Source organism: Salvelinus namaycush, chromosome 2 (assembly GCF_016432855.1).
Source record: "Salvelinus namaycush isolate Seneca chromosome 2, SaNama_1.0, whole genome shotgun sequence".
NCBI classification, from domain to species: Eukaryota; Metazoa; Chordata; class Actinopteri; order Salmoniformes; family Salmonidae; genus Salvelinus; species Salvelinus namaycush.
In genome coordinates, this window is record NC_052308.1 from 26437361 (window position 1) to 26462526 (window position 25166).

The following is a 25166-nucleotide window of genomic DNA, read 5'->3' on the forward strand; positions in this document are numbered from 1 at the left end:
TACCGTGAGCATGACCAAGACAAGGCAGGCAGTAGGTGTCACATAGACCAGTTGACAGGAGTTTAATGATTCAAGGTAAGAATCTTCAAAGCAAACTTAGAGTGGGATGGGGTGATGGGGAAACCTGCCACGGCCAGGCAAAACATAGTTATATAGTGACCCCTTGTGGTAGACCACGGACTTTTTCATTTCCAAAACACTGCTGACGACATTCAAATGCGCCAACTGTGTCTCGGTAATCACATGATTTTTATGTTGCGTCAGTTGTGTAGTGTAGCAAACTCTCGCAGCTATTTTCTCAACGATACAGGGAATATTACATAACATTGGAGAGTAAGTGAACACGTAGAGCAATTTTGTTAAATCGTTAGGCCTCGACTATGAACACCTTTTTAAAGCGAAGTAGCTAGATAGATAGCTAACGTTAAGCACTTTTCCTTTTCATGACTAACTTCTGCTTGTTGCAACAGTCAAGTCAGAATGGGCCATTTTCTATCTCTCACCACCTTACTGTACCTGCTTGTTACGAGCTGCTCGGGCTCCCCTCCCTCGAATTTCATCCTCCTGTTCGCGGACGACCTGGGGTTCGGCGACCTAGGATGCTACGGCCATCCAACCTCGCTCACCCCCAACCTGGACCGATTGGCGGCCGACGGACTGAGATTCACTGACTTCTACTGCACCAGTCCCGTCTGCAGCCCCTCCAGGTAGTAACTAACTAGCAACATATCACAGTAACAATAGCTAATATCCTTATCAAAATCAGGAGGCTGTGGGGTATATATGAGAAACAACTCTACAGTTTAGGGATGAGTGAGGTGGGCAGTGAAAAAAAATCTAAATATTGGTCACGTGCACAGGATACAGCAGGGATACTCAACTACTATTTGAGAAGGTCCAGTGACACACATTTCCTAGGTGGCAAAGGTCCGGATGGATATCGTCCTTTATCGGCGCTACGACTTAGGAAACATGTTGTTATATAAAATGTACATTAAATTACACTAAAATGTGAATGAATTACAACTTCTTTCGAATGTAAACATGTGCAATATTTCAGCAACTTTACTGAAGATGAAAAGTGGTTGCATATTTATCTATGCAAAAAGTTCACTGTGAACCATTGTACATGGGCCTTCATTTTTTTTATTCAAGTGCATGTATTCTGGAGAACAAAAGAGTTCTGAATGCACAGAGCGTCACTGTGGGCCATGCAATAATTAAGCAATAAGGCCCTATCGCCACACAATGCGGAGTGCCTGGATACAGCCCTTAGCCGTGGTATATTGGCCATATACCACAAACCTCTGAGGTGCCTTATTGCTAGTATAAACTGGTTACCAATGTAATTAAAGGTGTAAAAATTAGAGGTCGAACGTTTATGATTTTTCAACACCGATACCGATTATTGGAGGACCAAGAAAAGCCGATACCGATTAATCGGCCGACTATTTATTTATTTACATATTTGTAATGATGACAATTACAACAATATTGAAGGAACACTTATTTTAACTTAATATAATACATAAATAAAATCAATTTAGTCTCAAATAAATAATGAAACATGTTCAATTTGGTTTAAATAATGCAAAAACACAGTGTTGGAAAAGAGAGTAAAAGTGCAATATGTGCCATGTAAAAAAAAAAAAAAAAAAGCTAACATTTAAGTTCCTTGCTCAGAACATGAGAACATATGAAAGCTGGTGGTTCCTTTTAACATGAGTCTTCAATATTCCCAGGTAAGAAGTTTTAGGTTGTAGTTATTATAGGACTATTTCTCTCTATACCATCTGTATTTCATATACCTTTGACTATTGGATGTTCTTATAGGCACAATAGTATTGCCAGCCTAATCTCGGGAGTTGATAGGCTTGAAGTCATAAACAGCACAATGCTTGAAGCACAGCGAAGAGCTGCTGGCAAACGCAGGAAAGTGCTGCCTACCACCGCTCAGTCAGACTGCTCTATCAAATATCAAATCATAGACTTAATTATAATATAATAAACACACAGAAATACGAGCCTTAGGTAATTAATATGGTCAAATCCAGAAACTATCATTTCAAAAACAAGACGTTTATTCTTTCAGTGAAATACGGAACCGTTCCGTATTTTATCGAACGGGAGGCAACCCTAAGTCTAAATATTGCTGTTACATTGCACAACCTTCAATATTATGACATAATTATGTCAAATTCTGGCAAATTAATTACAGTCTTTGTTAGGAAGAAATGGTCTTCACACAGTTCGCATGCTTATACCCTGTCTCTGCTTGCACAGATCGCAAGAGAAGTGACACAATTTCCCTAGTTAAAAGAAATTCATGTTAGCAGGCGATATTAACTAAATATGCAGGTTTTAAAAAATGTACTTGTGTATTGATTTTAAGAAAGGCATTGATGTTTATGGTTAGGTCCACATTGGTGCAACGACAGTGCTTTTTTCGCGAATGTGCTTGTTAAATCGTCACCCGTTTGGCGAAGTAGGCTGTGATTTGATGATAAATTAACAGGCACCGTATTGATTATATGCAACGCAGGACGAGCTAGATAAACTAGCAATATCATCAACCATGTGTAGTTAACCTGTGATTATATTAACATTGATTGTTTTTTTTATAGGATAAGTTTAATGCTAGCTAGCAACTTACCTTGGCTCTTTGCTGCACTCGCGTAACAGGTGGTCAGCCTGCCACCAGTCTCCTCGTGGAGTGCAATGTAATCGGCCATAATCGGCGTCCAAAAATGCCAATTACCGATTGTTATGAAAACTTGAAATCGGCTCTAATTAATCGGCCATGCCGATTAATCGGCCGACCTCTAGTAGAAATACATGTTTGGTCATACCCATGGTATACGGTCTGATGTACCACGGCTGTCAGCCAATCAGCATTCAGGGCTTGAACCACCGAGTTTATAAGCACGTATATATGTCACTCTGGGCATTGCCCTGCATTAATGAGAGAAATGACACTTTCTGGTCAGGATGTATAGTGCCAGTTTCTTGAGAACAGGGACATCAATTGCAGGCACCATCTTTCCCCAGAAAGTGACAGGGTCACAGTCACCAGCCTGCTCCTTCAAAGCCACATTTTCTTGCAGCTCAGTCAACCCCATTTGCAGTGATGCAACACCTTTTTTTTACCAAGAAGGGTTTCTGGATTAGCAGCAGCAGTTCTCTTCCAACAGTGAAGTCATCAAAGCGAGCCTTACAGTTATCCATCAACTTCTGGATGAAATCAACATGGTTGGGAACATCTCAGAAGACTGGGGAAGTGGACAAGTTCTCCTTGGAGATCATTCTTGAAAAGCTCCAATTTCTTCTGGAAAGCTCAGACTGCTGTTATCATATCACACACCGTGTTGTCCCATCCCTGCAGTTAACATTCAGTTGATTAAGGTGTGATGTAATGTCTGTCAAAAATGCCACTGTTTCCATCTTCTCCTCATCTTCCAAAAACTCAGGAAACTTAGTTGCCATGTCACACTTTTGCTCTGATAAGAAAGCTTTGATTTATTCCTGAATGGCTCAAAAGTGTTTGAAAACCCTGCCTTTGCTGAGCCATCTGACATTGTTGTGCAGTAGTAAGTCATCAACTGGCATTGGTCTCTGTCAGAATGGCGGTGTTGTAGGGATGAAGTTGCTCTCAAAAAGTTGATCAGTTTCATCATTCTTGTCATGACCTCAGAATACTCTTTTCTCAGACTGGCACACAGGACAGATTGATGGATGATGCAGTGATATGATGTCAGGGTGGTCCTCTTTCAGTCATTTCTTCCTATCATGGCTGGAGCTCCATCTGTGCTGATGGAGACCTCTGACTTCAGATCTATCCTACTTTTTGTCAGCATCCCTTTGATGGCCTCATGGATATCCTCTCACCATGTTGGTGCTTCTAGATGTGTTAAGCCCAACAGCTCCTCACAGAATTCTTTCTTGGTTTCGTTATAAAATCTGACAAACACCAGATGCTGGGCATTATCAGTATTTTCTGTTGATTCATCCACAGCTAATGAAATGCATGGTGCATTCTCAATGGCCTCATCAATTTGTGAAGGTAAATCTTCAGCTAATATTTCAGTTGTCCTCATTGCTGTGGGATCTGTTTGGTCTTTTCCCTGAGCTCATCTTTTTGTTTACCTTCTAGCAAGGTGTCAACAACTTCACACATGCATTATTTTACCATCTCAGCGTCTGAAAAAGTTTTTTTGTGTTTTCCCAAAACCCAGGCTAACCTCAGTGAACACTCCATTGCACGTTGTTGGGCTATCAGGGAATTTACAAGGATGGAACTCTCATATTGGTGGAACTCTCATATTGGGATTTGAGTTGGTTCATCTTGATTGTTCTCACCTCTGTGTTCAGGGTCTATGTCTAATTGAATTGACTATGCCTGGTGTTATAATGGCGCTTAACAAGTGCACTTTTCACGAGAGCTACGGACTCGCTTCATATCAGGCACATTGGTTTTGTGTTATTTGCGGGGAGAATGAATACATACTGTTCCGTCCACTCGTCAAGCCATATTAACTAAGTTCTGCTAACTAAACTCCTTCTATCTGTGATATTTACAGTTGAACTGCGGTCAAATCTTTGTTTCTTTCTGCCTGCTTGTCCCAGGGTTCCACAGAGGATATTTGGATTAATGTGATTGGGTAGGATGCGGCCTTTTGTATTTGCATATAACCACATGATTGGATTAGACGGGGCACTAGTAGAGGTGGGCGTTGCTTCGAGCGAGAAAGAGAGGTTGTTAGTTAAAGAGGCCGCTGCACCCAGTAGATTTTTTTTAAAGCTGTCTAAAAAATTATGTATTGACTTTTTTAAATAACAAAATGCGATGTTGCCCGGATTGACCCTTCTCTGGTTCTGGACCCGGACCGTGGTCCGCCAGTTGAGTTTTGCTGGGATACAGGGTGTGAAAGGTACAGTGAAATGCTTACTTGCAAGCTATCCTCAACAGTGCAATACACATTTATCACCCAAAAAGTAGTAAGAAAAATATTTGTAAAGATTGAAATTATATACACATAATAATTAGGCTGAAAAGACTTGGCATGGTCCCCCGGATCCTCAAAAGGTTATACAGCTGCACCTTTGAGACTGGCTGCATCACAGCTTGGTATGGCAATCGCACCACCCTTGAACGCAAGCGCTACCAATAGTGGTGCAGACAGCCCAGTACATCACTGGGGCCGAGGACCCTGCCATCCATGACCTCTATCAGGCGGTGTCAAGGGAAAGAATCCAGCCATCCAAGCCATAGACTGTTCAGTCTGCTACCGTCCGGCAAACGGTACCGGAACATCAGCTCTCGAACCAACAGGCCCCGAGACAGCTTTTACCCCCAAGCCATAAGACTGCTAAATAGCCAGACTGCTAAATAGTAAATTAATGGTACCCAAACTATCTGTACTGTGACTATATCTTGCACTGACCCTACGCACACTCACTAGACTTAAATGCACACCATATATTCACTCACACACACACACACACTACACTGTCACTCACACACAAAACCCTCACACATTCTCATACACTACACTAGGAAAAAGTCAAGGGGTCTGAATACTTTCCAAAGGCACTGTATACACACACACGCACGGGGTAAACAGCTCTTTGTGCAGATGTGTAAATAAAGATTTAGCTTTATCCTGAGAGGGAACTTCCTGGCAATTTCTTGAATAAAACTCTTATAAACTGGAACATGAGGTTTGCCTGATCCTTAGAACAAGTTTTTCCTTGTTTGCAGGCTTTTTAGCTAACCCTGCTCAAACACACATTTTTTACAATGTGAGGTGTTTGAGCACAGCTGGAGCAAGCTCCTGCATATCAAGTAGCTCTCCTGGACTCTCCGGGAAGAGGGTTGGTCACCCTGCAACATTACAGTTACAACCAAATACTTTTTATGTCTTTGTAAAATGATTCCCTCATTCAATGAACCAGGAAGCTAACTAAGATGTTTATCTATGTGTAAGGTTAAAATATTAAGTGTTCACAGGAGATCTTGACAGCATAGGAGTTACTTGTCAATTAGGCTATTGTAATAATATATTTTTTTACTTTGTCAGAATTGCATGGCCAGTATTGAATAGAGGAGAATCCTAGCCAATTTTGAGCGCTTGAGACAGTTTTACAACCGGAGTATGGAGCATTTGTTTCATCAACTGCGTGTTTGCGGTTATACACAAGTGCCAGTGGAGTTATTTTAGGACATCGGACATGACAATGACATTAACCCCCCCCCCCGACATTGGATCACTGGCGCAAACGCGCAGGTGATGCACACACCTTGGCTTTTCCAGGATTTTCATTGCTGACCAAAAATTTGCTATAACTGGGTAAATATTATCAACAAATGTACAAACGCAGCTAGGGTCGCTTTGATCTTGAGTCAGTGCAGATAGCACTGTTTAAGACCACCTAAAGCGAGACTGATTTAAGACCAAGACCTGAGCAAATCGAGACCGAGACCAGACGAGTCCAATTCAAGACCATGATTGTAATTGTGTCAAATCGCCACGATAATAGTAGAAAATGTTCTGTGTTCATATTGCAGAAGAACAGATTCTTTAGACATTCAGAGTTGTCAAAAAATGCATGCTGTGGGCAAATAGTGTCATATAAATGATCACTAACCGATACAGGTCTATAATAGATAATACAAAATTCAGTGCATTCGGAAAGTATTCAGACCCCTTCCCTTTTTCCACATTTTGTTACGTTACAGCCCTATTATAAAATTGATTAAATATTACTCTTCTCATGAATCTACACACAATACCCCATAATGACAAAGCAAAAACAAGTTTTTAGAAATGTTTGCAAATATATTAAAAATCAAAACCAGAATTAACTTACTTACATAAGTATTTAGACCCTTTGCTATGAGACTTGAAATTGAGCTCAGGTGCATCCTGTTTCCATTGATCATCCTTGAGATGTTTCTACAACTTGATTGGATTCCACCTGTGGTAAATTCAAATGATTGGACGTGATTTGGAAAGGCACACACCTGTCTATATTAGAGGTCGACCGATTAATCGGAATGGCCGATTAAGTTTTCATAACAATCGGTAATCGGCATTTTTGGACACCGATGATGGCCGATTACATTGCACTCCACGAGGAAACTGCGTGGCAGGCTGACTACCTGTTATGCGAGTGCAGCAAGGAGCCACGGTAAGGTGCTAGCTAGCATTAAACTAATCTTATAAAAAACAATCAATCTTAACTTAATCACTATTTAACTACACATGGTTGATGATATTACTAGTTTATCTAGCTTGTCCTGCGTTGCATATAATCGATGCCGTGCCTGTTAATTTATCATCAAATCACAGCCTACTTCGCCAAACGGGTGATTTAACAAGTGCATTCGCGAAAAAAGCACTGTCGTTGCACCAATGTGGACCTAACCATAAACATCAACACCTTTCTTAAAATCAATACACAAGTACATTTTTTTAAACCTGCATATTTAGTTAATATTGCCTGCTAACATGAATTTCTTTTAACTAGGGAAATTGTGTCACTTCTCTTGCGTTCTGTGCAACAGAGTCAAGGTATATGCAGCAGTTTGGGCTGCCTGGCTCGTTGCGAACTGTGTGAAGACCATTTCTTCCTAACGAAGACAGCCAACTTCGCCAAATGGGGGATGATTTAACAAAAGCGCATTTGCGAAAAAAGCACAATCGTTGCACTAATGTACCTAACCATAAACATCAATGCCTTTCTTAAAATCAATACACAGAAGTACATTTTTTTTTAAACCTGCATATTTAGTTAAAAGAATTCAAACAGCACTTTCCTGCGTTTGCCAGCAGCTCTTAGCAATGCTTTAAGCATTGCGCTGTTTATGACTTCAAGCCTATCAACTCCCGAGATTAGGCTGGCAATACTAAAGTACCAATTAGAACATCCAATAGTCAAAGGTATATGAAATACAGATGGTATAGAGAGAAATAGTCCTATAATAACTACAACCTAAAACTTCTTACCTGGGAATATTGAAGACTCATGTTAAAAGGAACCACCAGTTTTCATAAGTTCTCATGTTCTGAGCAAGGAAATGTTAGCTTTTTTTTACATGGCACATATTGACATATTGGACTTTTATTTTCTTCTCCAACACTTTGTTTTTTTTTAAACCAAATTGAACATGTTTCCTTATTTATTTGAGACTAAATTGATTTTATTCATGTATTATATTAAGTTAAAATAAAAGTGTTCATTGTTCATTTATTATTGTTGTAATTGTCATTATTACAAATATATATATATATATAAAAACCGGCCGATTAATCGTATCGGCTTTTTTTGGTCCTCCAATAACCGGTATCGGTATCGGCGTTGAAAATCATAATCGGTCGACCCCTAGTCTATATTGACAGTGCATGTCAGAGCGAAAACCAAGGAATGAGGTTGAAGTAATTGTCTGTAGAGCTCCAAGACAGGATTGTGTCGAAGCACAGATCTGGGGGAAGGGTACCAAAAAATGTCTGCAGCATTGAAGGTCCGAAAGAACACAGTGGCCTCCATCATTCTTAAATGGAAGAAGTTTGGAACCACCAAGACTCTTCCTTGAGCTAGCCGTCCGGCCAAACTGAGCAATCGAGGGAGAAGGGCCTTGGTCAGGGAGGTGAACAAGAACCCAATGGTCACTCTGACAGAGCTCGAGAGTTCCTCTGTGGAGATTGGAGTACCTTCCAGAACGACAACCATCTCTGCAGCACTCCACCAATCAGGCCTTTATGGTAGAGTGGCCAGGGAAGCCACTCCTCAGTAAAAGGCACATGACATCCTGCTTGGAGTTTGCCGAAAGGCACCTAAATTACTCTCAGACCATGAGAATCAAGATTCTCTGATCTGATGAAACCAAGATTGAACTCTTTGGCCTGAATGCCAAGTGTCACGTCAGGAGGAAATCTGTCACCATCCCTATGGTGTAGCATGATGGTTGCAGCATCATGCTGTGGGGATGTTTTTCAGCGGCAGGGACTGGTTCACTAGTGAGGATCAAGGGAAAGATGAACGAAGCAAAGTACAGAGAGATCCTTGATGAAAATCTGCTCCCGAGCACTCAGGACCTCTGACTTGTGCGAAGGTTCATCTTCCAACAGGACAACGACCCTAAGCACACAGCCAAGACAACGCAGGAGTGGTTTCAGGACAAGTCTCTGAATGTCCTTGAGTGGCCCAGCCAGAGCCCAGACTTGAACCCGATCGAACATCTCTGGAGAGACCTGCGAATAGCTGTGCAGCGACACTCCCCATCTTTTGGGAAATGCTGTAATTTATGAGGACTAAATGTATTATACATTTTTTTTGTAAAATTTCTCCCCAATTTTGATCTGGTCTCATTGCTGCAACTTCCCAACAGGCTCGGAAGGAGAAGGTCGAGTCATGCGTCCTCCGAAACTGCACTTCTTAACACCTACCTGCTTAACCCGGAAGCCAGCCGCACACCAATGTGTCGGAGGAAACACCGTGCACCTGACGACCGAGGTCAGCCTGCAGGCACCCGGCCCGCCACGAGTTGCTAGAGCTCGATGAGCGGCCAAATCCGGATTTGATCCCCCGGCCAAATCCTCCCCTAACCCAGACGACGCTGGGCCAATTGTGCGCCGTTCGATGGTGATAGTGCCCGTGATCAAACCCGGGTATGTAATGATGCTGTGACTTAGACCGCTGAGCCACTCGGGAGGCCCCTAAAATGTATTTTAAAAGATGAGACTATAGTAAATACCGCTTTTATGCCATACAAGCAAGCCAAACACCCGTGAGTCCAAATGTGCTTTTCAGATATCCATATCATAAAACTCGTGTCAACATTTATGATCCCTATGTTTGATGTACAGTTACAAGATGGCATGGCTTTATACCCTGGGTTGTCCTGAACAGAATTAGCCTATGTTTGTTGTATTGTGAAATTTTGCCGCAGACCACTCATCTAAATACACTCATGACTCCATTATATGCGCACCAAAATTATGATCTGCTTCTCTGAATTGCCTTGTAAAAGCATAACACTGTAAGATCATATTAAAAAAATTATAATATGCCCACCTGATCCAGATTGCGATTTATAATGGACCGTTTTTGGAGTGCCTAAAGAACTACAGTAATTGTGTGAAGGCGTGGATGCAGGGCTGTGTTCCAAACAAACACACTACAAGTGTGCTTGCTCTAGTTCCTCAACAGCACAGCTAGGAGGGCTCTTAAGAGCACTGTTCTTGTTAGAATCTTCTTTGAGTCATAAAAGTGCATTGAAATTACTTATGAACTGTGCACACTTTGGAGAGGTGTGTTTGGCAACTTGAAAACACCAGTTAGACCTTTCACTCAAACCCCTTGTCATTGTTTTGTTTTGTCCCAAGTTTTCCAAGAATATTCTTATCATGTTACAGAATGTATCAAGAGTATTTTCAGATTTCGTTATCAACAAATGCAGTGAAAAGTACAGTAAATGTAAAATGCACATAAAATCAACAGTGTAATGTTTGGATTCAGTCTTGTATCATGTGAACAGTTGTGTCCTCAGCTTTTAGTCTAATAATTTTTCCATAATCTCAAAACGGTTCCCTTTTAATTGCTAACATGGTTATGCATATGCTTTCCATATTTCTTCTGTAAGAAACATTTCGATGTAGACCTATCCATAGGCCAATTTCCATGAGTGTAAGGGGTTAAGGTTCAGGTATACAGTTTAGTGTTAGTTCAACAGTTATGGCCTGGGGGTAAAAGCTATCTTGAAACCTGTTGGTCTGAGACTTAATGCTCCGGTAGCGCCTGCCAGAAGGTATCAGAGAGAGCGGGCTGTGGCTGGAGGCCTTGGCGATCTTCCATTCCTTCCTCAGACACTGCCTGGTGTAGATGTCCTCCATGGCTGGTAGCTTGCCCCAGTGATGGACTGGGCAGTCTTCACCGCCCTCTGTAGAGCCTTGAGGTTAAGGGTGTTGCAGTTGCCTTACCAGGCAGTGATGCAGCCAGACAGAATGCGCTCAATGGTGCACCTGTAAATGTTCCTGAGGATCTAAGGGGCCATGCCAAACCTCTTCAACAGTATGATGTGTACACCGAGGACCCCCCCTCGTTGTTGTTGGTGATCAGGCCCTACCACTGTCGGGACGTCAGCAAACTTGATGATAGAATTGGTGTTGTGTTTGGCCACACAGCCATGAATGAACAGGGAGTACAGGAGGGGACTAAGCACACACCCCTGGGGGGCAGAGGTGTTGTTGCCAACCTTAACCACCTGGGGTTTGCCTGTCAGGAAGACCAGCATCCATGATTTCAGTCATTCAAACTAAAATCTCACTGACAAAGCTTTCTGAATTGAATGTAATATCTGATCATAGACACACTGTGCAGCGCAACATCTATTTTGTGTTCATCAACCACTTGTATCAATGTTTTAAATAAATTTAATTATGGTTGTCTTTTCCCATCAGGGCGTCTTTGCTGACAGGGCGCTACCAGACCCGGTCAGGGGTGTACCCGGGGGTGTTCTACCCCGGTTCCCGCGGGGGTCTACCGCTGAACGAGACCACCATAGCAGAGGTGCTAAAGCCCCTGGGCTACGCCACGGCAGCCATGGGGAAATGGCACCTGGGGGTGGGGGAGAACGGGATGTACCTGCCCACCCGACAGGGTTTTGACCACTACCTGGGGGTCCCCTACTCCCATGACATGGTCAGTGTGTTCACTGGTAGTTGTTAATTGATTGGGTAACTGGTAGTTACTACACTGAACAAAAATATAAACGTAACATGTAAAGTGTTGGTCCCATGTTTCATGAGCTGAAAAAAAAGAAATCTCAGAAATGTTCCAAACTCACAAAAAGCTTATTTCTCTCTTGTGCACAAATTTGTTTACATCCCTGAGCATTTTTCTTTTGCGAAGAGAATCCATCCACCTGACAGGTGTTTCATATCAGGAAGCTAATTAAATAACATGATCATTAGACAGATGCAAAAAAAATGCCACTCTAAAATGGGCAGTTTTGTCAGACAACACAATGCCACATATATCTGAAGTTTTGAGGAGCGTGCAATTGGCATGCTGACTGCAGGAATGTCCACCAGAGCTGTTGCCAGAGAATTAAATGGTAATTCCTCTACCATGAGCTCTACCGTGTCGTTTTAGAGAATTTGGCAGTACGTACAACCGGCCTCACAACTGCAGATGACGTGTAACCATGCCAACCCAGGACTTCAACATCTGGCTTCTTCACCTGCGGGATCGTCTGAGACCAGCCACCCGGAAGCTGATGAAACCGTGGGTTTGCACAACCTGAAGAATTTCTGCACAAACTGTCAAACACCGTCTGATAGTTTGTGCTCATCTGCATGATGAGCACATCTGCGTGCTGGTCGTCTTCACCAGGTTCTTGACCTGACTGAAGTTTGGCATCGTGACCAACTTCAGTGGGAAAATGCTCACCTTAGATGGCCATTGACATGCTTGAGAAGTGCAGCATGGTGGAGGTGGGGTTATGGTATAAGCTACGGACAACGAACACAATTGCATTTGATAATTGCAATTTGAATGCACAGAATGCATTCCTTTGAATGCAAAGGGTGGCTTTTTAAAGAATCTCAAATATAAAATATATTTTGATTTGTTTAACACTTTTTTGGTTACTACATGATTCCATATGTGTTATTTCATAGGTGTGATGTCTACACTATTATTCTACAATGTAGAAACCCTTAAATGAGTAGGTGTTCTAAAACTGTTGACCGGTAGTGTATAAAAAAACTAAATCTGAAATATCACATTTACATAAGTATTCAGACCCTTTACCCTTTACTTTTATTCATCTGATGACTGTTATTTATTTAGTCCATTAACTATGTTTTAATTGTTACCCGATTGAAATTAATCATGTAACAATTAACTCATTAGGATTTGGGGCACCAAGGAAGAAGTAGTTTAGAGAGGTAACATCTTCCGAATGAAACTCTATAAGGTCTTTACCTATTTCATTGATAAACAGTCATGTTAATAATCATTACCTCTTATAAAGTCATCATAGGCCGTCATTGTAAATAAGAATTTGTTCTTAACTGACTTGCCTAGTTAAATAAAGGTACAATTTAAATTAAAAAAATCCCGACCAGTCTCAACCTTCTTGGATCTGCAAAAACACCATCCTTGCTCATTATTCAGTACTACACAAATGATTAACTAGCTAACTAAATAATAACACAGAATACACATACACCCTTTACATGAGACAATGGTCCCTAGTGGACTGACAAAATATGACGGTTGTTACAACATAGATGGAGAGGGTGGAAGAGCGAGAGAGAGAGAAAAAGGCACACTTATTGTCGAGACATTTCAGAATTATTCTCACAGTTAATCATATTTGCACACAAACTGCCGCCCGTATGGAATAAGAAATCATGAATGTATTTACGTGTGAGTTTTATTTATGTCGGAACAGCCCTTCTTTGGAAGGTTGTTGGCGTTCCAGCTGTATGGCTCTGATTGTCCGAAAGGGGTCTCCCCTTTCCAGTCTTCTACTGTTCACTCTGGAAGATAACCAGCCATGTCGTCAGTTCCCATTGGTGATGAGCGTTGTAGGATAGTCTCACTTAGATGTACTTTTCTCAATATCTGACTTAAGCCAGCTAATCAGCTGTACCAGTGATTGTCTGAGGTGAGCTTCTCGCTTCTTCCTCGTGTTGGTATTCAGGATTCGGTCCACGATGTACATGAGCTACAGCTCTTTGTCTCTGGTCTATAGGAAGGTGAGTTTATTTCTTCACCTTGTGTTGAAGTTCAGAGTTTCAACCATTTAAAACATGTAGCTCTTGTCTCACGTTTCCTGCTCTAATGTTGATTTTGTTGGCAATGCTTTTTATGCATTCTCGTCAAAGGGGACGGCTCCGTCCGTCTGACAAGCTCTCTGACCTCACTCGGGGTGTGGCTACTTAATGTGCCAAAAAATTACAACACATTCCTATCTTAACAAAAATAAAAAATGTCATATTGGATGAAAACTAAACAGATAAAGGGGGTATACTTTCCAAGTTATAGTATTTGGTCCATATAGTGTCCATATAGTTTTTAATAACATCACACAATGAAAAGCAATTTAACATCAGTTTTCTACATCTCCCCACTGACCATTTCCTACATCGTTACGTTAGAAATATTGTTCCATTATTCACTTTTTGGACGTTAGAGTTTTGGGCGGGCAAAAGTCTCTCAAGACAAATACATTCCTGTGGTTGATACTAAAGGGTAGATAGTTCTCTCCTGCTTAAATTTACGACCGGGTGTGGAGGTGTCAAAACCCCACAGTTCCCTCCTCCCCCCTTTGCGTTTGGGAGAGGGTCTGGTTGTCAGCCATTGCCAAGCTGATCTGACCCTTTGTGATTCTCACAGGACGGTCATGACACTTGGTACACCTGTATTTTGGGAGTTTCTCCAATTATTCTCAAGCTTTGTCAGGTTGGATGGGGAGCGTTGCTTCACAGCTATTTTCAGGTCTCTCCAGAGATGTTGAATCGGGTTCAAGTCCAGGCTCTGGCTGGGCCACTAAAGGACATTCAGAGACTTGTCCCGAAACCACTCCTGTGTTGTCCTGGATGTGTGCTTAGGGTCGTTGTCCTGTTGGAAGGTGAACCTTCGCCCCATTTGAGGTCCTGAGCGCTCTGGAGTTGGTTTTCATCAAGGATCTCTCTGTATTTTGCTCCGTTCATCTTTCCCTCGATCCTGACTGGTCTCCCAGTCCCTGCCACTGAAAAACATCCCCACAGCATGATGCTACCACCACCATGCATCGCCGTAGGGATGGTGCCAGGTTTCCTCCAGATGTGACCCTTGGCAATTAGGCCAAAGAGTTCAATCTTGATTTCATCAGACCAGAGAATCTTATTTCTCATGGCATGAGAGTCTTTAGGTGCCTTTTGGCAAACTCCAAGCGAGCTGTCATGTGCCTTTTACTGAGGAGTGTCTTCTGTCTGGCCACTCTACCATAAAGGCCTGATTGGTGGAGTGCTGCAGAGATCAAATCTTGTTTGCCACTTGCGCCGAATACAACATGTGTAGACCTTACAGTGAAATGGCTACTTACAAGCCCTTAACCAACAATGCAGTTTTAAGAAAAATAAGTGTAAATTAAAAAATAGAAAATAAAGTAACAAATAATTAAACAGCAGCAGTAAAATAACATAGCGAGGCTTTATACAGGGGGCACCGGTACAGAGTCAGTGTGCAGGGGCACCTGTTAGTCGAGGTAATATGTACATGTAGGTAGAGTTAAAGTTACTTTGCATAGATAATAAACAGAGAGTAGCAGCAGTGTAAAAGAGGGGACTTGGTAGCCCTTTGATTAGCTGTTCAGGAGTCTTATGGCTTGGGGGTAGAAGCTGTTAAGAAGCCTTTTGGACCAAGACTTGGCGCTCCAGTACCGCTTGCCATGCGGTAGCAGAGAGAACAATCTATGACTAGGGTGGCAGAGGTCCTGGATGGCAGGAAGCTTGGCCCCAGTGATGTACAGGGCCATATGCACTACCCTCTGTAGTGCCTTGCGGTCGGAGGCCGAGCACTTGCCATACCAGGCAGTGATGCAGCCAGTCAGGATGGTCTCGATGGTGCAGCTGTAGAACCCTTTGAGGATCTGAGGACCCATGCCAAATCTTTTCAGTCTCCTGAGGGGGAATAGGCTTTGTCGTACCCTCGTCACTACTGTCTTAGTGTGTTTGGACCATGATAGTTTGTTGGTGATGTGGACACCAAGGAACTTGAAGCTCTCAACCTGCTCCACTACAGCCTTTTCCTGTAGTCCACGATCATCTTTTTTGTCTTGATCACGTTGAGGGAGAGGTTGTTGTCCTGCCACCACACGGCCAGTTCTCTGATCATCTCCCTATAGGCTGTCATATCGTTATCGGTAACCAGTCCTACCATTGTTGTCATCGGCGAACCTGATGATGGTGTTGGAGTCGTGCCTGGCCATGCGGTCATTAGTGAACAGGGAGTACAGGAGGGGACTGAACACGCCCCCGTGTTGAGGATCAGCATGGTGGATGTGTTGTTACCTACCCTTACCACCTAGGGGCAGCCTATCAGGAAATCCAGGATCCAGTTACAGAGGGAGGTGTTTTAGTCCCAGGGTCCTTAGCTTAGTGATGAGCTTTGAGGGCACTATGGTGTTGGAACGATGAGCTCCAGTCAATGAATAGCATTCTCACACAGGTGTTCCTTTTGTCCAGGTCGGAAAGGGCAGTGTTGAGTGCATTTGAGATTGCATCATCTGTGGATCTGTTGGGGCGGTGTGCAAATTGGGGTGGGTCTAGGGTTTCTGGGATAATGGTGTTGCTGTGAGTCATGACCAACCAGATGGTTGTCTTTCTGGAAGTTTCTTCAATATCCACAGAGGAACTCTGGAGCTCTGTCATAGTGACCATCGGGTTCTTGGTCACCTCCCTGACCAAGGCCCTTCTCGCCCGATTGCTCAGTTTGGCCGGGCGGACAGCTCTAGGAAGAGTCTTGTGGTTCCAAACGTCTTCCATTTAAGTCTGATGGAGGCCACTGTGTTCTTGGGACTCTTCAATGCTGCAGATTTTTTTTTATATCCTTCCCCAGATCTGTGCCTTGACACAATACTGTCTCGGAGCTCTATGGACAATTCCTTGGATCTCATGGCTCAATTGTTACTCTGACATGCACTGTCAACTGTGGGACACAGGTGTGTGCCTTTTCAAATCATGTCCAATCAATTAAATGCACCACAGGTGGACTCAAATCAAGTTGCAGAAACATCTCAAGGATGATCAATGGAAACAGGATGCACCTGAGCTAAATGTCAAGTCTCATAGCAAAGGGTATGAATACTTATGCAAATAAGGTTTTACTGTTGTTGTTTTTTTATACATTTGCAAACATTTCTAAACCTGTTTTACACTTTGTCATTATGGGGTATTGTGTGTAGATTGAGTATTTTTAAATTTTTTATTAATTAATACATTTTAAGATAAGGCTGTAACATGGAAAAAGTCAAGGGGTCTGAATGCTTTCCTAAAGCACTGTATATTGTCAGTGTCTCTGTATTCATTGCCACAGCTAAGGGAGAGAAAGGACATTGTCACTTTTGCATTAGTTTGCACTCTTTCTCAATCTTGCTCTTATCCTCTTCTCCCTCTCTGCCTCCCCCTTTTGTTTGTATCTCTCTTAACTCTCTCTCCTTTTCTCTTTCTTTCCCAGGGACCCTGTCAGAATCTGACATGTTTCCCTCCAGATGTTAAATGCTTCGGACACTGTGACGTCGGCGTGGTAACCATCCCACTAATGCACAATGATGTCATAAAGCAGCAGCCTGTGGACTTCCTGGATCTGGAGAGGGTTTACAGTGACTTTGCCACAGACTTCATCACCCAGTCTACCAGGAAGAAACAACCCTTCTTCCTCTACTACCCCTCCCATGTAATCATCTCTTTTTCCTCATCTGCCCCTCATGTAGTCATCTCTTCTTCCTCTACTGCCCCTCTCATGTGAGAAGATAACAATCGTTTCAAGTTCAAAGGTAGTGGGTACTCCTCCAACAACTTTCCAGGTGAACCGTCTCTCCCCCCTTTCTGTCCTCCAGCACACCCACTACCCCCAGTATGCAGGTCCGGCAACGGCAGGGCGGTCTCGTAGGGGTCCGTTTGGTGACGCTCTGCTGGAATTTGACTCTACAGTAGGGAATCTGCTCTCAGCTCTGGAACATACTGGCGTCCTCAACAACACTCTCATACTGTTCACTGCTGATAATGGGTAGGAACTGTGTTTGTGTGTGTGATGGTGTGTCAGTGTAGTTTACTAGCAGCGTGTATGGATATTATGTAATAGTTTAGTTGCCTACAGTATGTGTGCTTGTGTTTACTACTGGTTTTACAACAAATGTTAAAGGACTAAGAGCCTTTCACATTTCAACCTTTGGTGAATCTCTCCAATCCCCCTCTCTCCCCATCCAGGCCTGAGTTGATGCGTATGTCTCGAGGGGGTAATGCTGGTCCTCTGAAGTGTGGTAAGGGCACCACCTATGAAGGGGGCATGAGAGAACCTGCCATCGCCTACTGGCCTGGGACCATCACACCAGGTCTGTCAGGAGAGATATGTAGTCCTTTCAACTACAAAATAAATGTATCATCACACTCACCCACGCTTATTGGCTGAATGTTGTAGCCCTGAAGATCCCTTGTTTAAATTCAATTTTAAAAATTGCCAGGCTTATCATACTGCTGACATATGTGTATGGGGGTATTCACAGAGCAGGAGTTAGTTGGCGTGGTCACATTTAGGCCCCCCCCTCCATTTCAACTAGATTCAGAACTACAATGCATTCAGAAAGTATTCAGACCCCTTGACTTTTTCCACATTTTATTATGTTATAGCCTTATTAAAAAAATATATCAAATAGTTTTTTCCCCTCATCAATGTACACACAATACGCCATAATGACAAAGCAAAAACAGGTTTTTAGAAATCTTTGCATAAAATAAAATATGACATTTATATAAGTATCAGACCCTTTACTCAGTACTTTGTTGAAGCACCGTTGGCAGCGATTACAGCCTCAAGTCTTCTTGGGTATGACGCTTCAAGTTTGGCACACCTGTATTTGGACAGTTTCTCCCTTCTCTGCAGATCCTCTCAAGCTCTGTCAGGTTGGATGGGGAGCGTTGCTGCACAGCTTCAAGTCCGGGCTCTGGCTAGGCCACTCAAGGACATTCAGAGACTTGTCCCGAAGCCACTCCTGCGTTGTCTTGGCTGTGTGCTTAGGGTTGCTGTCCTGTTGGAAGGTAAACCTTCGCCCCAGTCTGAGATCCTGAGCACTCTTGAGTTGGTTTTCATCAAGGATCTCTCTGTACTTTACTCTGTTCACCACCGGACCAAGGCCCTTCTCCCCCGATTGCTCAGTTTGGCCTGGCAGCCAGCTCTAGGAAGAGTATTGGTGGTTCCAAACTTCTTCCACTTAAGAATGATGGAGGCCACTGTGTTCTTGGGGACCTTCAATGCTGCAGAAATGTTTTGGTACCCTTTTGCAGATCTGTGCCTCGACACAATCCTGTCTCGGAGCACTACGGACAATTCCTTCAACCTCAGGGCTTGGTTTTTGCTCTGACATGCACTGTCAACTGTGGGACCTTATACCACCTGGAAAGGTGTGTGCCTTTCCAAATCATGTCCAATCAATTGAATTTACCACAGGTAGACTCCAATCAAGTTGTAGAAACATCTCAAGGATGATCAATAGAAACAGGAGGCACCTGAGCTCAATTTCATGTCTCTTAGCAAAGGGTCTGAAATCAGTTTTTTTGCGAAAATCATTATTGTCATTATTGTGTGTAGATTGCTGAGGAAAAAGTTGTTTTAATCAATATTAGAATAAGGCTGTAACGTAACAATGTGGGGAAAAGTCAAGGGGTCTGAATACTTTCCGAAGGCACTGTACATCTAATTTGAACTATATTTTCTAGGGGTCACCCATGAGCTGGCTAGCACCCTGGATATCATGCCCACCATCGCAGGGCTGGCGGGGGCCAAACTACCAATGGTGCAGCTGGACGGAGTGGACATGACGGACATCTTGGTCAACCACGGACCGGTATGGGAGACGTTATTCACTTCACTCTGAGTTTAGTTAAACGTCATTTGGGCTGAAGAATAGAAGATTGCATAATGTGTTCTTGACTTAAACACTTGGACATTGTTATTCATACCTATTTAACTTCCTGTGTTGTAGAGTAAGAGAGAGGCCATGATGTTCTACCCTACAGACCCCAGTGAGAAGTACGGCTTGTTCGCTCTCAGGCTGGGCAAATACAAGGCTCACTTCTACACACGCGGTAAGTGTGTGTGAGAGAGAGTCACGCACACTGTCATACTGCAGAATAGGGTACTCCAAAGTTCCTGTTTTGTGTTCCTGATGTGATTGCTGTGCTCTTTTGTAATTAGCCTTTTAACAACAAGATGCATTCCTAAACACTATGGCAAAGGGGCCAGCCAGAGGCTGAAATGGAACCTGGCCTAAATCTAAAATGTCTATCTGAACCACCTTTCCCTCGTTGTCTGTCCCCCAGGTGCAGGCCATAGTGAGACCACCCCAGACCAGGACTGTCACATAATCTCCTTCCTGAAGCCCCATGATCCTCCCCTGCTGTTTGACTTGGAGTCTGACCCCAGTGAGAACTACCCCTTGTCTCCGCTGGGACGCCCCGACCTGCAGGCCCTGCTGCAGAGGATAGGCGTGGTCAAGGAACAGTTTGAAGCCTCCATGGAGTTTGGGGAGAGCCAGATCGGGAAAGGTAGCGACCCTGATCTTGAGCCCTGCTGCACCCCGCACTGCTCCCCCAAACCTTCCTGCTGCCAGTGTGGCTGATGCAGCCTCAAACCGTCAGTAAAGCTTGTACTATACCTTAAGTAAGACTAGATCTAGTACCTCTATTACTGTGGATGAGGTACCCCAAAACTTAACCTCTGAAAGTGTGGAAAGACAGTTCTTTAAGCCATATGAGAGACTGTGGGAAGCAGCACTTTTTCAAACATTAGAAATGGTATATCCAGTATGGCCATTGTTCCACATGAGTGTCTGCTCTACCAATTCTAATTCTATGGATGCGGGCACCCTCATCCTCATGTGGACCCTGCATTCCAGTGACAACAACACCCAAAGACTACTGTAATGGGCCCGGTTTCCCAAAAGCACTATGCCTCAATGACTCACTTAGCAACTGTGTGGTGTTTTGGGAAACGCATGTTACATCTTTGGCCGTTGTAGGAAAGATGCATTGTTAAAACACTCGTAAGCCTAAATTCCATCGCTATCGGGAAACCGGGCCCTGGCTAGTTTTACGAAAGACGCTGTGTGTATTCTTTTTAAATACAGGATTATATTAATACACTATTTTATAGTGAGAGAGTATGTAACATCTCACACCCAGAGGAGAGGAGTGGTAGTTAAGTTCAAACATATCTTTACTAACTAGACAGACCTTAATGTAAACAAATTGTACAAATCTAAGGAAATGTATTTTACAGATGACAATTTTATATGGCCTAGCTAGTCTATAATCAGGTTGTTGGTCCGAGATACATGATTGTAGCTTGGACCTAAATCATGCATTAATGTTGACATTTGAATTACAGTGGCAGATCTGAAGTTAGGATTTTACCCTATAAATGAACAGATTCATGAAACTGTTATTGCGACTCAGTAGCACGGTGACACAAGCACAAGAAAGAGACAGTCAGACGCATTTGGACATCAAGCATATATTTTATTCATAATACCAAACCCATGACAAGGCAGAGTGTATTTTTTTTTTTATGTTTTACTTTTAGATTTGTACAAGTCATTTTTTAAAGATACAATATAGATAACTTTGTATTTGTCACATACTGATGCTCTAGTTATACAGTGAAGAATCTAGTTTGTTTAGGTATTAAAGTCCAAAGTTTAGATGAACTGTTAACTGGATGTTTGAGCTGCTATACAGGACTAGGGAATCGGTTGGTGTACTGTAGCTATCAGGGAAGATAGAAGGGCTTCAACTAAGCTCTTACAGGACAGAAAAACAAAAGACAAAACTAACTGGTACAGGTAAGATATGGAGCTTGTCTGGAGCTCAAAGCCATGGGCTACATTGGCAAGATGCGATAGGTTCCTGTATAAAAGCAGGCTCTCTGAAAGCTGTTTTTAATTGGTTCAGCTCTACTTCTCTGCTCTATCAGCAGATTGGCCAGCAATTGGGTGGGTGTGTTGTTGGATCTCAGCAAGGTCAAAGGTGACACATTACATGTGTCCCCTAATGATGATGTCACAGATATGCCTAAAGGGGTGCTGCTAAAGCCTGTCTGGGGTGAATGTTTGAGTTAGCAAGAACTCAAAATGTCACCTTGGTAGTTGACGTAGAGTCAACGTGTGGAAACGCAGCACACTCAAATAAAAACAAGAACTGGAAATGTAAAAATTATTTTTCCACCTTGGTTTTCATGTTTGTCAACTTTTTTGAATTTCTCTTATTTTAAATATTAATTTCAATAACATACATAACGTAAAGGACACAGTACAATCTTTTCAACTCTTTATAGTATTTACAGGATCTAACTGACAGCGATACACATTTAGATTACACACTCCCCACTGTCACTAATGATAAACTGGTCACCAACTCATCACCAGCAGATCAATGATGCACTTGTCTACATGATCCTTTTTTTGCTGTTTAATATTTGTTGAAGAATAAAAGCAGTAGATGATGTGTATCTGGGTCTACTCTACTGTACTCAACCTGATATTGGGGATTGCAGTAGGGATGCCTGTTATTTCAATTCATTCTGTGTTCTCCACTTTTCTATACTCCATCTGTTTGATGTTGCACTGTAGTCTACAGTATGCTAATTGAACTGGAAAAAGACAACTAAAAAGTATAATGTCCTACTATAAGTAAGCAAACCATGTACTGTATATTGGCTTACCTATGACCAGATGAAAATCAAGGAGTACATTTGGAAAGGTCATTTCTCAAGCAGAATATGAGCCATTAGACATTGTAAAATCAACTTCTAAAACTGTACTGCTCAGACCAAATAAATGTTATTTTTTTCTAACTTAAACTCTACCCTAATTCTGACCTGATCCACCTCAAAGAGAAGGTGGAGGGACATGAGAAGAATACACCACTCAATTCTAAGCATTATCTATCTCATGTCTTTACTGTGGCCTTATTCTCAGTGTACTCATCAACTTAAACAGACCGACACACCTGTACAATAGTGTTTCCTGTGAGGGAGTAGTGTTGAACTATCAGAACCGTGGAATTATGGCTTCTCCTGAAGAGGACCAACTGTCCTCGACCTGATATTCAGATTGATTATCTCTGAACATTGTGTAGTATCTGTACATCAGGACACTTCACTGTTGGATAAGATGGAAAGGAATATAACATTGGTAATTTCGATAATATTGTATTTACACCATTAAAGTCCAGAAGCTAAATAATGTTTTCTTCTCGCTCTGTTCCCAAAGCACTGACAGTTATCACCCCAGTTTCCATGGTAACCTCTTCCTGACACTCGGCTGTGTCTGGAGATTTGATTAGAGGAGTTGTTTTCCAATGAGAGATGACTACTGCAACTGTTCTTTCTGATCTGCCGCCAACAAATGTCAAAACTATGTATTTCAAAATGGTGGACATCAAATAAGCTAGGGGAAGGGACTACAGAAGAGAAATGTAACCAGGCATAAGCCACAGAACAAACCAGTTAAAGGATAAGTTCTCTGAAATAGGTCCCACTCCCACCAATGGTTCCCGACCCACTGTTTGATAAACACTGGGCTAAAACATCATCCCTCTCTTCCTTCCCATTTCATTTTCTTTGTCTTCCTCCTGTTTGATTATTGGTTGTGGATGCTACTTACATAGTGTATATGCATGAGGTGTCTGTATTTCTCTACTGCCTATACATATATTTACAGAACACACAATGTCTCATACGATACAGGGGTTAGCTCGGACCAAGTCAGATAACTACTCTCGCTCTACTTCGCTTCAATCTCACTACCAGTCGAACAGCAGTTTGTCGATATTGAACAAATATACACTACCATTCAAAAGTTTGGGGTCACTTAGAAATGTTTGAAAGAAAAGCAAATTTTTTCCATAAAAATAACATCAAATTGATCAGAAATACAGTGTAGACATTCTTACTGTTGTAAATGACTATTATAGCTGGAAACGGCAGATTTTTTTAATGGAATATATACATAGGTGTACAGAGGCCCATTATCAGCAACCATCACTCCTATGTTCCAATGGCACATTGTGTTAACTAATCCAAGTTTTTCATTTTAAAAGGCTAATTGATCATTAGAAAACCCTTTTGCAATTATGTTAGCACAGCTGAAAACTGTTGTTCTGATTAAAGAAGCAATAAAACTGGCCTTCTTTAGACTAGTTGAGTATCTGGAGCATCAGCATTTGTGTGTTTGATTACAGGCTCAAAATGGACAGAAACAAAGAACTTCCTTCGGAAACTCATCAGTCTATTCTTGTTCTGAGAAATGAAGGCTATTCCATGTGAGAAATTGCCAAGAAACTGAAGATCTCGTACAACGCTGAGTACTACTCCTTTCACAGAACAGCGCAAACTGTCTCTAACCAGAATTTAAAGAGGAGTGGGATGCCCCAGTGCACACCTGAGCAAGAGGACAAGTACATTAGTGTGTCTAGTTTGAGAAACAGACGCCTCACAAGTCCTCAACTGGCAGCTTCATTAAATAGTACCCGCAAAACACCAGTCTCAATGTCAACAGTGAAGAGGTGACCCCGGGATGCTGGCCTTCTAGGCAGTTTTCAGCTGGAAACGGCTGTGCTAACATAATTGCAAAAGGGTTTTCTAATCATCAATTAGCCTTTTAAAATATAAACTTGGATTAGCTAACACAACGTGCCATTGGAACACAGTAGTGATGGTTGCTGATAATGGGCCTCTGTACGTCTATGTAGATTCCATAAAAAATCTGCCGTTTCCAGCTACAATAGTCATTTACAACATTAACAATGTCTACACTGTATTTCTGATCAATTTGGTGTTATTTTAATGGACAAAAAATGTGCTTTTCTTTCAAAAACAAGTGACCCCAAACTTTTGAACGGTAGTGTACATTTACACCAAACCATATCTGACCAAATAATATGATCCAGGTCCTATTCAATGTTGAGCTGGTTTTGTGTCCTAATAGCTCTGTGTGTGCATTACCCTCCTAACCATGCATTCAAACATGTGAAATAGGGGTAGTAGGAATATAATTGTTGTACTTGTTTTTTTAACCGAGGAGGATACGTCATATCTAAAATAACAGGTGCCAAGCCCCTTATTCCTATAACTGTATCATAGGAAAAAAAGGTAAAATAAACAGGCAATCCATCTAGAAGAGGGAAAATAAACAAATGAATCAATAAATAAAACATGTAGCATACTGTAGAACTGAAATTAACATTTCAGTTTTAGAGAGAGATATAGGGGGTATTTTTGCAATGGAGAGAAGAAGACCCACCAGCGTCCTCTGGTGATTGAGATTGATAAACATACAAGCAGCAGCAGGAAGAAGAGAATACTGTTGTCATGGCAACATTTCCTGCTTCCTGCCTGCT

The 25166-nt window shown here is 42.3% G+C and overlaps 1 protein-coding gene across 1 annotated transcript; it reads left to right on the forward strand.

Annotated features, from left to right (window-relative positions):
* The first annotated feature begins 254 nt into the window (after nt 1-254).
* Nucleotides 255-22273, forward strand: arsa (arylsulfatase A). Its single transcript, XM_039010003.1, has 9 exons — nt 255-333; nt 471-707; nt 11460-11700; nt 17230-17448; nt 17612-17781; nt 17982-18106; nt 19488-19615; nt 19754-19856; nt 20091-22273. Exons 2-9 carry the CDS (start codon nt 481-483, stop codon nt 20387-20389), a joined length of 1512 nt encoding a protein of 503 aa, XP_038865931.1. The 5' UTR covers nt 255-333; nt 471-480; the 3' UTR covers nt 20390-22273.
* Nucleotides 22274-25166: the final 2893 nt, after the last annotated feature.